The sequence below is a fragment of the Haliotis cracherodii genome, unplaced genomic scaffold (assembly GCF_022045235.1).
Source record: "Haliotis cracherodii isolate W230 unplaced genomic scaffold, xgHalCrac1.p SCAF_7, whole genome shotgun sequence".
Lineage (NCBI taxonomy): Eukaryota > Metazoa > Mollusca > Gastropoda > Lepetellida > Haliotidae > Haliotis > Haliotis cracherodii.
Genome location: NW_027266330.1, coordinates 54,852,930 through 54,868,844, shown reverse-complemented (window position 1 = coordinate 54,868,844; position 15,915 = coordinate 54,852,930). Strand labels below are relative to the sequence as shown.

At 41.1% G+C, this 15,915-nt stretch overlaps 1 protein-coding gene across 1 annotated transcript in view; it reads right to left on the bottom strand.

Annotated features, from left to right (window-relative positions):
• LOC139449013 (uncharacterized) overlaps nt 1-15,915 on the bottom strand; it is a 62,201-nt gene that overhangs the window by 5,554 nt on the left and 40,732 nt on the right. The window contains exons 19-30 of the mRNA XM_071230499.1: nt 15,536-15,664; nt 14,276-14,449; nt 13,246-13,402; nt 12,287-12,390; nt 10,806-10,931; nt 10,392-10,532; nt 9,282-9,464; nt 5,659-5,866; nt 4,407-4,710; nt 3,777-3,960; nt 2,798-2,999; nt 913-1,216 (exon numbers count right to left, since the gene is read on the bottom strand). Of these exons, the coding sequence (XP_071086600.1) occupies nt 913-1,216; nt 2,798-2,999; nt 3,777-3,960; nt 4,407-4,710; nt 5,659-5,866; nt 9,282-9,464; nt 10,392-10,532; nt 10,806-10,931; nt 12,287-12,390; nt 13,246-13,402; nt 14,276-14,449; nt 15,536-15,664 (2,216 nt within the window). The remainder of the gene's footprint in view (nt 1-912; nt 1,217-2,797; nt 3,000-3,776; nt 3,961-4,406; nt 4,711-5,658; nt 5,867-9,281; nt 9,465-10,391; nt 10,533-10,805; nt 10,932-12,286; nt 12,391-13,245; nt 13,403-14,275; nt 14,450-15,535; nt 15,665-15,915) is intronic.

Sequence of the window (15,915 nt, the reverse complement as noted above, 5' to 3'; positions counted from 1 at the left end):
AAATGATAAAAATCAAAGAACCAACTTGATAAAAAAGGTGGTCTAAGAATGATTGACCTAAAAGTCTTTATTGAGGCCCTACAACTGTCCCATCTTACAGGTTGTGTGTAATCTAAACACTTCAAAAGCCCAAGTGATTTTCAGAGACAAAATTCACATTAGGTGCAATTGTTGCTAAACACAGAATTTGCAGTTGTCCCTACTGGCAATATGATTTGAAGTCTTGATTACATAAATACAAGTAAAATATTCAAGATATTCTTTTCCAGCCACGTTGGATTATTAATCTTCTCCAAATAAGAATTTAAGAATACAAAAATACTATGACACAGACAAGGGGTGGATAAAGGATTACTGTGATGAACATGGTTTATTTAATCTGACGAATTTGAGAAAAAATATAATATTTAGAGGACATACTGTATGTGTTTTGATGGAAACAGCGATAATGATCTGTTTCAAAATATACGTTAACGTCTTTTACATTTGTTAAAAAAACAGTATATTGGATACACGCACATCATACTGCACTTATGACGACGGCATCAACGGAACAGCCACGTCAGAGACCACCTAACCATGACAACACCTCGCCAAGACCTATGGACCTGCGCATCACTCGAAGGTGTCTGGGATGAAATGGAAAGGAAACTCCTCCAAATCCGGAATAGATTCTCATATGGGTACAATACATGAAGTCTGGGGTCCCGGGAACTGGAATACTGCTAAAAGCAGTGTAAAGCCCTTCTCTCTCAACCGTCTCTTGGTCAAAGCAATTGTTCGTGATCCCTTAGTCCCAGGTTCTATTCTACAATGGTACAAAGGGTGAAGCCCCAATTCTGGTGTCCATAAAAGTGGCGTAAAACTCCACACATTCACTAACTCACTCAAACCGTGGTGCAAGATACTCACCGGTCCGACCATTGCTCTGAAGGACATGATGTAGCACTTGTTCCGGTCCGCCTGGTCGTATATCTCCCCACTTACAAAGTAGGAGGGCTTCTTCACTTTGGTGTTAATCCAGGACATCTGTGAAGCCTCAGGATGCTGGCTCGCACTGCACTCAGTGAAGGCTATCCCTGGGAGAGGGTCATAGTAGTAGATACCGATCAGATCTCCAGTCTTCACCTGGACACGCTCATACTCAGGGACGTCGAATGTGTCCACCTGTCCGGTCATCTTACTGTCCACCAGATTGTGGCCTATGAACTCGAATCTAGTCAGAAGATACGTAAAGATATCACTTGAAGTAGGCAGTGAACCCAGAATTGGAATCGAACAATAAACTTGAAAAAAAAAAACAGAAATAAGTCTTTTATAGACATTTAGAAGTTAAAAAACGTGAAGAACATTTAGGGATGACAACTTCTTTATTGTTTTGTAACGATGTTTCAAGGATATCTCTTGCAGCTTTATCATCAACCTGCAGCTGATGAAGGGGCAGGACATATCTTCTCCTTAAAGAGTACAATCCCAGGAAAACAGAGAGTCTTCAGTCTTGAACAGCGACATATTTAGTCCTGCCAACAATATACTCAACTTTGGCTTCTAGGTCGTTTTTCGCGAACACCTAGTATCATCAACATTTGATAGTGATTCATAAACACATGCTTATTATACTCGGAAACATACAATCAAATCTGGTTTGGCCAGAGGCTTGGAGTTCCATGAAAATGGAAAGGGTTTTGTCGCTTTTATTTTACATTTTCAAAATCTCTGGATTTGCCCAACTGGGCTTAAACCCCGATCAATTTCCATAACATTATACTATTGTCCTTCTGTGCATATACTGGATTAACAACCAATTACCGTATGTATACGTGTGGACCTGCTGTGGAAACTCGGCAAATAAAAAGAATTAAACATATAGTGGTTTAAACATGTAAGATCGACCTCAGACACTATTTAGTAACATTACTCATTGACATAAAGCCTATTGTTTATTCATTCAGACATGTTAATTATTCTTTTTGAATTATCACACGTTCATTTAGTCCCTTTGTTTGAACACAGGTACCATATTTGTCACATGATCAAGAAATAACAAAATGCATCGTGGTTTAAACATTTTAAACTGGTTCCTTAGCATCTATTTTGTAACAGTACTAATTCACTCAGAAATATAACTTATTCATTCCGCAATATACTTAATTCATTTAGTATTATGACGTGTTCAAATAGTCACTTTCGTTGGTAACAAGATATGTATGTGACGTATTTTCTAGAAAACTATGACATATATAGTTTGACGCCGAGCTCTGGCTCCAAGTGATCTAAGCATTCTGATTTTCACAAGTCCAGTAAGGTGTGTTGATAAAAAAAATGGCTTGTAGATGGAACAATGTACTTGATTGTGTCTCAAATCTGGGTATGGCCTCTCAAAAGAAAGAGTCAGTTACCGTCACGAATAACCGTGGTTGTAAATAATAAAAGACCACAGAATTGAGATTTCATTATGTTAAAAACCGTGGACCCAGTCCTTAATAATCTTTTTCACGAAATTTCTCTCGCATTATGTGTATTTTGAGTGGACCACTATTTCTAGCATTAAGTCTGTTTGTTGTATGCTCAAATCGAAGCTATGGCATAGACCAGGTCCAGGGTTTTTATCATAACAAAATAGAGAGTTCGAATAAAATATACAGAATAATCGAGGGTGATCGCAATTTGTAAAAGTTGTGATGGTAAGAATAGATATAAGATACAATGGAGTATTTGGAATAAAATGAGATCGGATAGTGAATCGGAAGTGGAAATGGACATAACACTAATTCAAATGTATGAACTGCAAACTTACTTTCGACTTCCGGCATCAGATCGTGGTCTCCAGACCTGCATGAGTGCTCTCCCTGATCTAGACGAGAAGAACTGCCACTGCACAACCTCGCCATCTCTGTTGATCCTCATCAGGTCGTTGTCGCCCACGTAGCTCCTGTACTGAATGCCGTCGGTCGGACGCGCTATCAGGTCCACGTTGCTACTGGGCGTTACTGATGTATCTTAAATAGAATTAATCGGAATTACATTGCTACATTGTGTGTGGAAGTGAGTGCGTTGTTTCGCATGAGGCAATGACAAGACAATGGATCATTATCTGAACGAATCTGGGATTCGAACCCGCGATCTTTATATCCTTACTTTGATGACCACTAAGATAATGCAAGCAGATCATTGACGCATTCTTGCAGGCCAAATATATATACAAAACATAAATAATCTGTTCCCTAAAATGCTGAATAAATACTTTATCATCCAAAACTAGCTTCCGCAGGAGATATTGCTTGGATACCTTTGCATCTTGCTTTGCTGTCCATTGGGTCGTCATTTGTAACCATTATAAAACAAATATTTGACTTCTACACTCACGACACTTGTTATTACTGAAATGGTTCGAAGAAGGTTGATTATGTGTGATACATAGAATCGTACCCCTGTGTCGTTTGCTTTTTTAAAATATGTCAGAACTCGTCGATAAAAGTTTAGCATTCCTCGGAAGCCCTAAAATCTTATAGCGTTTGATAAATAGGAAGTTCTGTATTTGCCCTTAGGTTTTATTAAAATATCGTTCAGTGGACATGCTGGATGTTCTGAAAAATAATGACTGTGAAATTATTTGACGCCTCATTTAAGAGAAATAAAATACATGTTGACTGAAAACCCCTAACTAATCTGCCTAAAACAAAACACCCAGATTACACACACACACGCACGCACATGTACACACACGCACACGCACGCACGCACACACACACACACACACGTATATGGATATTAACCTGCACAGATGAGTTCCTCGCCGTCCAGTTGACCACTCACAAGGCACTTCCTCTGCTCGTCACCGCTCAGTTGCTCATAGCCATCTTTGCACGCATACGTGACTATCGTATCAAACCCGACAGCGTTGATCGTAGTCTCCAAGATGGCGTTAGATGAGGCAGGAGGAACATCACACGTGACCACCTTCGTAAAAAAAACACACAGTGAGCGAATAGTGTCATCGGTCACAAAGCTAATATCGGAGCAAATATTGTCCCAGAAAAGACTTTAAAAAATAATTACGCTTTTGATGGAACCGATAAAGGAAATAAATCTGTTGCAAATTTTTAAGTTTATTTCTCTTATTCAGGCTCATAAAATCTGTTTTTTTCAGGTGAAGTCTTTGATTGGAATTTAGTTGGGAGAATATGAACACATGACACTTTTTAATGAACATCAAAGTCTTTCATTCTTTGTACGACATGTCAGAGCTTCTTCTTGCTCTTTGTGCAGTTTAAGCAATATCCAGTCTCCATACTAAATCCCGGGATGATTGTAATATTTAATCTATGACATTAAAACATAGTCTCAACTGGGCTGTATCTTTGAACGTGGATATCTCACAATATATTCAATCCCGGAATACTTACAGGGCCAACCCGGGCTCTGAAGGACATGATGTAGCACCTGTTCTGGTCTGCCTGCGTGTAGAGTTGGCCGGGGGTGAGGTAGTCCATGTCTGTAATTCTCGTATCGATCCACGACATGTTTGCTGCCTCGGGCGTCAGTTCGTTGTTGCATTCAGTGTAGGTAATACCTATCAGAGGGTTAAAGTAGTGGATGCCGATCACATCGCCGGGTTCAACAGGGATGCGGTCGCTGTCGGGGACATTCAGGACCTCCATACGTCCAGTTGTGTTGGTGTCCAGCAGGTTCTGACCAATGAACTCAAACCTACACACACGAATTACATGTGCTATGTAACACATATACCATATATCATCAAAGACATATTATTTAAGTGTTTCACGAACATAAGGGCGGGGGACACAACAATTGATCTTCAAACGTTGTACCTGGGGAGTGCGCGTGATGACCCCTTCGGTGAAACAAGTGACCACTTTCACCTTAACCATTTGGCTAACCCCATCCTCACAAACGCTACCCCCATCCTCCCATACGCTACCCCCATCCTCGCATACGCTACCCCCATCCTCGGATATGCTACTCCCATCCTCGCATATGCTACCCCCATCCTCACATACGCTACCCCCATCCTCGCATACACTACCCCCATCCTCGCCTACGCTACCCCCATCCTCGCATATGCTACCCCCATCCTCGCATATGCTACCCCCATCCTCACATACGCTACCCCCATCTTCACATACGCTACCCCAATCCTCACATACACTACCCCAATCCTCGCATACGCTACCCCCATCCTCACATACGCTACCCCCATTGGGCTTGTTATCTGGAGACAAATTGTTGGAATTGAAAAGATTCGGGTTGGGTTTACTTTCAAACAAGAACTCAAAATATGAATTGAATAATATAGAATTGCTAAGGTGGACTGGGTTTCAGTGATGTTTTCAGATGACCATAACTGTAACGAACAGTTTCCCTTTCAATAATGAGACCACCCCAAGGCTCTTTTCCACAAAGTTAATGGGAGTTATGATCTTCTTAGCATTAAGACTGCTTCGTTTAGGGCATTGTCTGAGCGACTGCGTAACCGCCTCTCATTGGGAAACTCTGAGCAAATAATGATAGTTTGTAAACAGCAATGAGGTGATACGGAGAGCAATGTTCCCTTGCATCGTTTGGACAATGTGTGAGATGCTGCTGTCGAATCAGCTGTAGGACATAGAAACAAAATACAGTTTTTAATTGTCTTACATCCTTTCTCCAGCGTCGCTTCTTGGCCGCCACACCTGGAGCATTGCCTTTCCTGCTGTTGTCGCATAATATTGCCAGTGCGTGATCTCTCCTTCTCTGGTGATCCTCATGTGTTCATTGTCGCCGAGGTAAGCCCAGTACATATTACCATATTTTAACCGGGCAACGAGGTCCACGTTGTTGCTGGGGGTTACCGACGCTGCAATAGCTGTAAATCCGATGTAACGGCGTTAAAGTGAAGTGCATAACACCTACACCTGAACATTTATTAAAGCACCATCCATATTCTCATGAATGAGTCAAGTTATTTGTGGCAAAGTTCAAAATGCGTTTGACATAACAGTATCCAATGATTTTACAGCTTACCAGAGTCATCAATTATGGAGAAAACAAGGGTTTGAATCGGTACAGTCACATTTACTCTGAAAGGTTGGCATTTTGCAGATATAATCACGAAGAAACAAAACAAAGTGGAAATTACTATTGTCGCACAATAAAAACTGAACTGAATGAAATCAGTCTGTATCAATGTAATCCTTAACCAATGTATACTTGGTGAAACGACTGCCACCAGACGCCTCCTCATTCCATAAATCAGATGCTGCACATGACGTCGAGGTGGTCTTGCTCATTCCACAGCATGCAAGTTCACGTACTTTTGGGACATATTGGTCTCTCTGTTGAACTAACTGCATAAGATGTTCCAAGATGTTCATTGGACTTACTGGTACAAGGCAGTGGCATGGATGACATTCTGAGGTAAGCATTCAAGAAGAACACTTGATCCCTGAGGTCTAGCATTATACTTCATGAAGACAGGTCTAGTGGCCAACGCATGATTGTCAAAATGGTGGATAACTGCCGTCTCCAGGATGTCATGCTGGAGGCCGTTCAGATTACTATTCACAGTAATCAAGTCAGGTTTACAAATGAATGAAACACATCCCCATACCATTACGGACACCCACTTGGATGGGTCTCTGCAATGTCGTGTGCAGCCATGGCTGTATTTGCCTCCAGAGATGAGTACGGCCATCTACCATGTACAGTAACCGTGTCTCTCAGACATGTTTCCATATTCCAGTTTTGACGTTGATTAGACCATACCAAACGGGCTGCTTTATGGGCCTCAGTTAAGAAGCGGCGTTGGGATGGTCTCGTGGCTGTGTAGCCTGTTGTTTTCAGCTGATTTCTGATAAGTCTGGTTGAAATCGCTGTATTTGGCAGCCAATGTGCAAAACTGTACTGTTGTCAAATAGAGTCTAACGAGCAATGCTAATACTGCATCTTCTCTCCTGGATATCTGCGAGGCTGACCTGGGTGGACCTGGTCTTCACTTCACTTTTTGTTCGGTGAAACTTAAACTACAGTATGGTTACGTCCAATTTCCTTATAAGACATTCTTGCAAATTGATTCCACTAATATGTCATCTTAACGCTTTTTAATTAGCATGCGGCCTGTTGTGGAAATGTGACCCTGCAATGTTCACGACCAATATGTATTTTTAGACGTGTCATGGCCACTGTGCTTCACCTGCAGTATGTGCAACATCAAGTCGTTGACAGTGGTATTGGCAAGGGTATGATGTTGGAAAAGGTGTATACGATCTAATATTAACAAACAACTCTTTTTTCAAAACTTATGTGTCATTTAGATTTTGTTTGTGTTTAATTAATTTCCAGGTGTATATACGTAAATAATGGGGTACAGTGGCCACTGATTTGGATCCTGCTATGGAAGAGGAATTCAAGAAGGTAATTGTGATGTCAAACATACATCGATTTTTCATCGATTCCCATCAATCAAGCACACGAACAAACACATCATATGTTTAGGGTTAATATAATTTAACCCAGCTACTCGGACAGAAGGGTGTTGGGATAGAGAGGGTACATGTTTTTGGCGAATTCGAGGCTTCGAAGATTTACTAAGAGGGAAATCAGAACTAGATGTTAGGCATCATGAACAGAAGAGAGGTGTTTCACAAATTTTCAAAAGACAGGTCCAATGACTTTGTGATATATTTGATGTTTGTGCCCCATCTCAGGAGGAAAGCAGTAAGCTATCGGTGCTAGATATGAACGACATCGTTGCAAATACCACAGTAGACACAATCCGAAAAAGTAGAACAATGTGGAGAAACACAGTTCAACGGGTTTGGAGAGGAACATTATATACACTTACAGTAAACAGGCTCTGTGCAACAAAGGGTCAGTATTTGTCAATAAGCTGCATCCATGTTGAGACACAAGACTGACAAAAGACTCATTTTGCACATGTCTGATGCTGCCAGAGATGGTCATGATAGGATTTTGATTCAAACAATTGATACCCGTGTCATTGTCCTGGCCATTGCAGAATAGATGCGTCTCACACCCGGATAGCCTTTGGAACTAGCAAACAATTCAGATATCTTGGCGGCTCATGTCCTTGGCGCATTCAATGGACCAGAGAAAACCTGTTCACTTCGCCATTCATTGGCTGTTACCAGACATCTCTCTGTGCGGGACAAGGCCAAAAACAAACAGTGTGGGAAACATGGAATGTGTATGATGAAGCAACAGAGGCTTTCAGTTTCATTGATGATGTGCCAACTGAACAGGATGTGAAGAACAGGATGCCAGTCATTCAGCGTCTTGTGGTCTTAATGAATGATTGGGCCAGTATTTGTATAAGAGTTAATGGCACGCACAGACTTATTCACTTACAACGGTAGATCAATTGAGATCTGGAGGCCGAAACAGACCTTTCCACACCGCCTGAGAGAGGATGGGTATCAGAATCACATGGCTGTGAGCCTCTGTGGACTACACTACAACAACATTCTCAGTCATGCGAAGACCTTTTGTGATGTAGTATTTGGTGAACAACTTTGTTAATGTGGTGGCAACAGTGATAACAATTAATTGTCCCTCACTAACCAAAACCATTCATCATTAACAGCATATTTAAATAATACAAAGTTTGTTCTTTAAATATGCTGTTGTTGTCATTGTATTCGCCATATGAGTATACAATATTGGTATTTTAATTGGCCTTCGTGAAGTATGTCTTAAAGATATGCCAAAAAAGAAAGAAATTAAATATATATATTCATTTTTTTACACTCTAGATTACCTAAATCCATTATGATAAAATCATGTACTTTACAGATGTAGTATTTGGTAAATATATTCCAAAATGTTCATATTTCTTTATATATTTAGCTTGCACAACTCACACTTGCACAATTGACCCCATTTCTGTCACGAAACGGCTCCACTAAGAAAAAACGGCTTGGGTGTAGACGTCAGTATTTATTTGAGTCATCCCGTGTTTCTAGTTAAGGCCTTGTAAGGGTCCTGGGACATTATCGAAAAAAAAAATTTCACCAAAAGGTTTGACAAATTAAAAAAATACGTTGTAGCAAGGTGTTTTTTCTTGGAGAAAAATATTTGGTTTTGTAGCTGTAGCTGACAAATGTCTTTCTCTAATGCCCCTAATCAGGTCTCACGAAGACGCTTCATATTTACTTCTCGCTCCTTATCAGGTATCACGAAGACAATTCAGGTCTGCTTCCTGCCCATTATTAAGTCTTATAATGACATTTTTATGTCTTTATCATGGTTTTATGTTCACGTACCTTCACACACATGGTCTTCCCCACTCAACTGACCACTAGCAAGACACGCCCTGTCTGGATGACCACTCTCTCGTATATGACCATCCTTACACCTGTACTGGACCACCTGGCCACGTGACACCTGGTCAGTAGCCGTCTCCAGGACGACGTTAGTCGTGGCTGCGGCTGCCAGACAGGTGAGTGCTGGAATAGAGATAGCGAGTTTAGTGAAGTACAGTGAAGTACAGTGAAGTATAGAGAAGACAATTCCTCTACCTTGTTACACTTTTATACTTCTTAATATAAATTGTCAATGCAGGCTTACAATCAGTTCTGACTATCCGCCGAAAAAATCTGCATCCGACCCAAAGGGACCTACACGAATGAACCACCGAGAGCCAGTGATGACACCAGGTGTTCGGGAACAGGGTAAACATGTCCTTCCCTACTGGTAGCATCCGCCGTATATAACCTTGTTGAGTGAGTGAGTGTCTTGTGGTTTAAGTTCCCAGCTCTATTCTGTATCATTGGCCTTGAATAACTCAATTAGTTGTATAAAAATAGTCACAAGTAAAATCTGCAAAGTGTTATGCATTCTGTGGGACGTGTAATGAGGCCTACAAGGTGTTAACTGATGTAACATCTCAACGAAATATGAACATGACCAGATGGTAGGTGCGGAATGCTGGTTGCACCCTAAGCAACATATATAAATAGTTAGAATTGGACACATTGTAGTTTCATTAATGCATTCATTTTTTGTCCCGGTAGAGTGTGAGTTAGTGAGTTTTTAACAGTATTCCAATTATATCACGGCGTGTCAGCTTAATGTGGGAGGAAAGCACCAAGGGATGCGAGTCTCAGACGTTTACCACTTCGGTGAAACCCACGAGCCCGGGTATGGTGCTGACAAATCTAGAAACATAATCGGGGCGAACCGGGATTCGAACCCAAAATCATAGGTTTCTGGCGTGCCCAAGGGACGCAACTCTGCACAGCGAATCGCGGCGCCTTAGACGACTTGGCCACCCGTGCCTCCCTGTCCCGGGAGAAAATAGTCAGATAAAAGTGTAGTTCTATACTGCAATGAACATTTGACATGAAACTAATTTAGACGTAAATAACACATACATGGTGAGGTGCTTTCTTCACAAACTCCACACGTTAGAGGGCACTGTTCCTCTGCAAACTGTTCATATTCCACACAAGCTTTAGGCGAAGCATCCAGGATTTTCTCACAGTCCTGTCTCCGGTCCACACAGATTGTACGATCTAAAGGCAACAACTTCACCAGTAGCAAACAACACAAATACTGAATACAGTGTTATGTAAACGATTTGATTGATCGCAAATCCCCTGAGGCGATTGTTCACCAGACTACGTTCTAATAACACAGACACAAAACTTTGACAAAGATACATATTGTGTAGATTATGTCTGATTTAAAAAAGGAATTGACCTCTCCTGAAAATTCTAAATGTATATTCAATCCTGTTCCGCTAGTTCGTATTGGTACACGATTAAAACAAGGTGTTATGTACTCACTGTCTTCTTTTGACCTTCTACAGACAAACGTAAGCTCAAATGTACAGTCTTGGTCATTCCACTGATACTGGTTAGTCTCATCATAGGATTCTATACAGTCCTGGATGGCGTAGTTGTTGGGTTGATCTGAACGGAAATAGTGGGTGGGAGAGTGAGAATTTAATTTAAGCAACGAAATCATTTCCATATTCATAAGAAATCTCCCCTGAAAGCAGAATCCATCGTACGATTCCGACTATATCATAAGCATGTGTTTATGAATCACTATCAAATAGTGTTCGTGAAAAGGTGAGTGTATCCTGCCCAATCGGTGGCACGCATCACAAACACATGCAAAGGCAAGTCAATTGTTCACCTGAAAAAAAAAACACGGAAACATATGGTCAAAATAGAGAATGGCATGAGACATTAAATTGCCAATGGTGCGTAAAATTTGGAAATGTCCTCAACATGGACACCATTTAAACATTTCAAGGCTTTGCTGAGGCCTTGAATGTTGTAACCTTGATCAAACAACTTCTGAGCAACAGTCGTAAGACGCTCTTGAAATCTTGGTAAAAAGGACATGGTTGATTGTACCTCAAAAGTTGTGAAATGTAAACACCAAGGGCTGGAGCTGCTGGAATATTGCTCGACATGAAGTGAAAGTTGACTACTGGAAAGTCGTACTTATCCCTCGTGTCATCCAGTCACGTGGAGAGTGTTTTGTCACTCTGAATCTTTAAGCATAGATCTAAGTATGACTTTGCCTTTTGCTTGTTTTACGCCGCACTCACCAGTACTCCAGCTGTATGAGGTCAGCCTGTAAATGATGTGTTGCTGAAGGCCAGTTATAACTCAAAATATTTTGATAATCCGTGTAGAAATTCCGAATCATATGCATAAAGAAACTGGTCAGCAAGAAGGGGAGCACAGTTGGTGCCCATGGGGATGCCTGCTTCTTGTCTAAATGTCTTACCCCCAAATTTTACATTTTCACATATTGTCTTCTCACTAAACTTCAGCTGACATTTGCTTTCATAGTTCACCAATTGTCCTGAACTCTTGAAGATAAATATGTTACTGTTCTATGGTTACCGTGCTTTGTAACGAATATGTGTCATTATTTGATATGGGACTTATACTAAAATTTTTAATCAATTAATCTAATTCTTACATATCATGTCGATGTTATTTGGAGCTTTGTCAGTGGGAGCAAGTACAACGTCTTCATGTTAGGCAGCCAGAATTTGGATAACAGTTGGCTGGGACAGATTTGATGTATTCCAATTCATTATTCCACCAATGACATCAGGCACTGACCTTATACAGTCTTAAAGGCATTCAACAGTTCCTCTTCTCCTAACGCCGCTTTGTACAGTATTTCAGTGATATCAAAACGTGTGATCTGATCAAGACAGGAGCTTAAATATTATGTTCATGATTTTGCAATGTACGCACTGAACATTATCCTTAAGATGGAGAAAGATCGATTGACATACCATTGCCCCAGTTTGTCCAGTTAAAGGGGGAACCATCAGACCATTTGAACGTCCCTTCAGTGTCAATGTCTGTACCACCAATCCAAATGTATTGCCCCTTTTCACTGAAACACACGTGCCATACCTGTTATATATGTGACGACAACATTTCATCAGTTGTATAGTTTCCTGTAGAAATGAATATTACCAGTGATTGCAACTCACACTTATTGCCAACTGAAGCTTGTTGGGTTTCGTGTTTACAATAATGGCGGCGATTACTTCACCGTTACTAGGTCGAGCAATGATAATCTCATGGCCAGGAAGTAATTTGACAGGAAAAGGCGATTGTTCCTTGTTTGGTTATGTGTTACTGACCTTCACGATATTTTTCTGAAACCCAAAGTGCCATTGAGGCAGACCGAGGTCGGATCCGGTATAATGTGGGTTATGACTCGAGTGAAACAACGCGTCATTCCTCTCGTGTGAGAGACACCGAGTATATGACCCGTGAAGATCCGGGGTAGAATAGGTCTTCAGCAACCCATGCTTGCCGTAAAAGGCGACTATGCTTGTCGTAAGAGGCGACTAACGGGATCGGGTGGTCAGGCTCGCTGACTTGGTGACGCATGTCATCGATCCCAATTGCGTGGATCGATGCTCATGATTTAATCACTGGATTGTCTGGTCCAGACTCGATTATTGACAGACCGCCGTCATATAGCTGGAATATTGCTGAGTGCGGCGTTAAACAACAAACCACCCAACCAACCAACATCGAGTTTATAAATACAGTAATGTTCCCACGACATACACAACACAGCACCACATTTGTCATCTACATTCTAAGGCATAATAGATCGTCAATAAATAGCGAAAATATCGTGATAACAATTGTATAGGTAATAGTCCATTTGATCAATCCTACAAGGCGTATGTACAAGGAAACACCATCATACCCATCAAAGGTCAATTCTTACCGAAAGGCTGATACAAAGTCTAGTTCCCCCACGTCCTTGGTGGGGGCAACTATAGCTCCCAGCGCCTGACAGTGGGACACGGCATCAGCATAGTTCTTCTCCACGTTGACGTACACGAAACAGTCGCCATTATAGTAAGACCATCCACTGGGACAACCTGGAGAAGTCAGTGAATGAGTGAGTGAAAGTTGGTGTTATGCTGCGCCTCCACAGTTAAAGGTTGTGGTGAAAATGATCAAAAGCAAATTATTTTTTCCACATGTTTGTTTTTTGAACGCCACACTAAGCAAATGTCCAGCGACATGAAGGCGATATGTTTATAGACCCGTGATTCCTATTTTCCCAGGGCCAACGCCACCAAGCATCCAACAAACCAATCGATCGTTCCGGTTATGTCTATTCAAACTACAGGATTTTATATTGTGGCGTGTCGATTTTTCTTAAAGGACAAGCAGTTTATGTCAAGTTGCAAAGACGACTTCTAGGATCGGGTGGCGTATTACGTGTTGTCGTACGTTGATGGTGTGGATAGTTGCTCATACCTGCAGTCAAGTACTGTTTGGCTCTTACTCGATTAAATACAGACCTCGTCATAAAGATGGAACAGTTCTGAGGTCGGCGTTAAGCAACAAAGAAAGGCCCAAATAAATCGAAACCCCTTATTGATTGATTGGTTGTTTTGGGGAGTTAATTTTCTGATCAAAAGAAAACGTTATAAGATCATATACCTACTCTGCCCAAACAATCACGCATATATCCATATGTACACACCAACTTCAGCTTACCTAACACTCGCAGTTGTTTCACCATGAGTGAGTGAGTATGGTTTTACGCCGCTTTTAGCAATATTCCAGCAATACCACGGCGGGGGACCCCAGAAATGGGCCTAACCCTTTGTACCCATGTCGGGAATCGAACCCGGATCTTCGGCGTGACGAGCGAACGCTTTAACCACTAGGCTACCCTACCGTCCCCTATTTCACTATGACATTACACTAAGCATAGTTGGCTGGCACACAGTTCTACTTACTTCCACACGCATATCCTCCGGGGGACCACGTCCCGTCTGTCAAACATGTCCTGGTCAGGGTGTCTGTACCAGATTTACATTTGAACGTGACGGTGTCCCCGAGATTGTAGCTGGAACTCAGTGTCGTCACAGGGTCAGCATCAGCAACAACGTCGGGTGCGGAGCACGTCGTTACTGTCAAGCAGATATTAGATATGACTGCCATCATCTGACCAGTCGTCTAAGGGTACACAATTCACATTTCATATTCAAGCATTTTTGCTAAACTTTGTGTACTTGTATTCTCAAGCATACTGTGTTTACTTGCATCCTCAAGGTATTTTATAAAAGCATCACGAATGAAAGATCTCTTTATCCGAAATAGAGGGTACTTGATTTTGTAATATATTTAACAATGATGCGTATTGAAAACAAGTGTCCAAAGTACATGATTTTGTTGCTGTGTAATATTTGTGTTGTTATATGGCAATATATATTATTGTTAAACAATGCTTGTAACAGCTTTACATAATTTCTGTTTTGATTCGGTAGCTCATTGCATTGTATTTGGACAATGATTAGTTGTCAGGAATGCAGTACCATTTAATGTAAGCAGTGGTGAGGAAGTTATAGTTACTATATTTAGGTGCTAGTGCGATGTGTAAACTTTCTGAATACCGTGGATTGAAAATGGGCTCTATAGAAAAACGTGGAATATTTTGTGGTGTGTTGAGACTGTGGAAATTTCCAGAATCTTGTTTGACTGCACATAAGGGGACAAGAGCGTGCCTCTCGTATCTCTGAAACATATTGTCACACATTTGATCTGACATTATCAAGATCAGCTTTCGTGTGAGGATCACACATCACCCTGGATTTCCTGCCTAGGCACACCTCGGAAGCTTGACCGCTGAATTATCACCACTGTATATTTATATGTCATACAGACCACTTCCATCATATCATATATTGCCATTGGTTATTGTACCGCCATTCTATTGTGAACTGCTAGTGTCATTGCTGTGCAGTAATTTCAGTTGATTTGTAAACTTAGTCAATTTGGTGATACATCTGTTTATTGTATACCATTTGTTGGTTGTATGTTGGTTTCACACTAAGTTCTTTTGACGCTTGTTCAGGTAAATATCTATGGACACATAGATGATTTGCATTAACAGATAAATATCAGCAGAGTATGGACATATAGATGATTTGCATTAACATATAAATATCAGTGGCGTACGGACACACAGGTGTGACGCATGTACAGGTAAATATTACCTGGGGTGACAGGTACACTGGGCGTGTCACACGTTCTGGCACAGCCGGCCCTCGCCTTCGTCAGATCCTTCTCACAGAAGCCTGCCTTTTTCAGTTCCACACAGTCAGGGTAGTTGTCGAACTTGCTCTCTGGGCGAGAATCACACTCGATATATCAATTTAATTAATCAGTTTTGATAGATTAATGATACAGGTGGGACATGATCCAGTATGAGATGGAGAACAGTATCATCAGAATACATTTACCTTAATTACACAGTTGGTGGACATGCTGTTGATGTAGAGTCACAGGTTCTGATATACAGTTTCTTGAGATCACTAAACACAGGACAGTATGATCTTATATATGTTTCTGAACAAGTCTTATCTTCCCTGTGTTC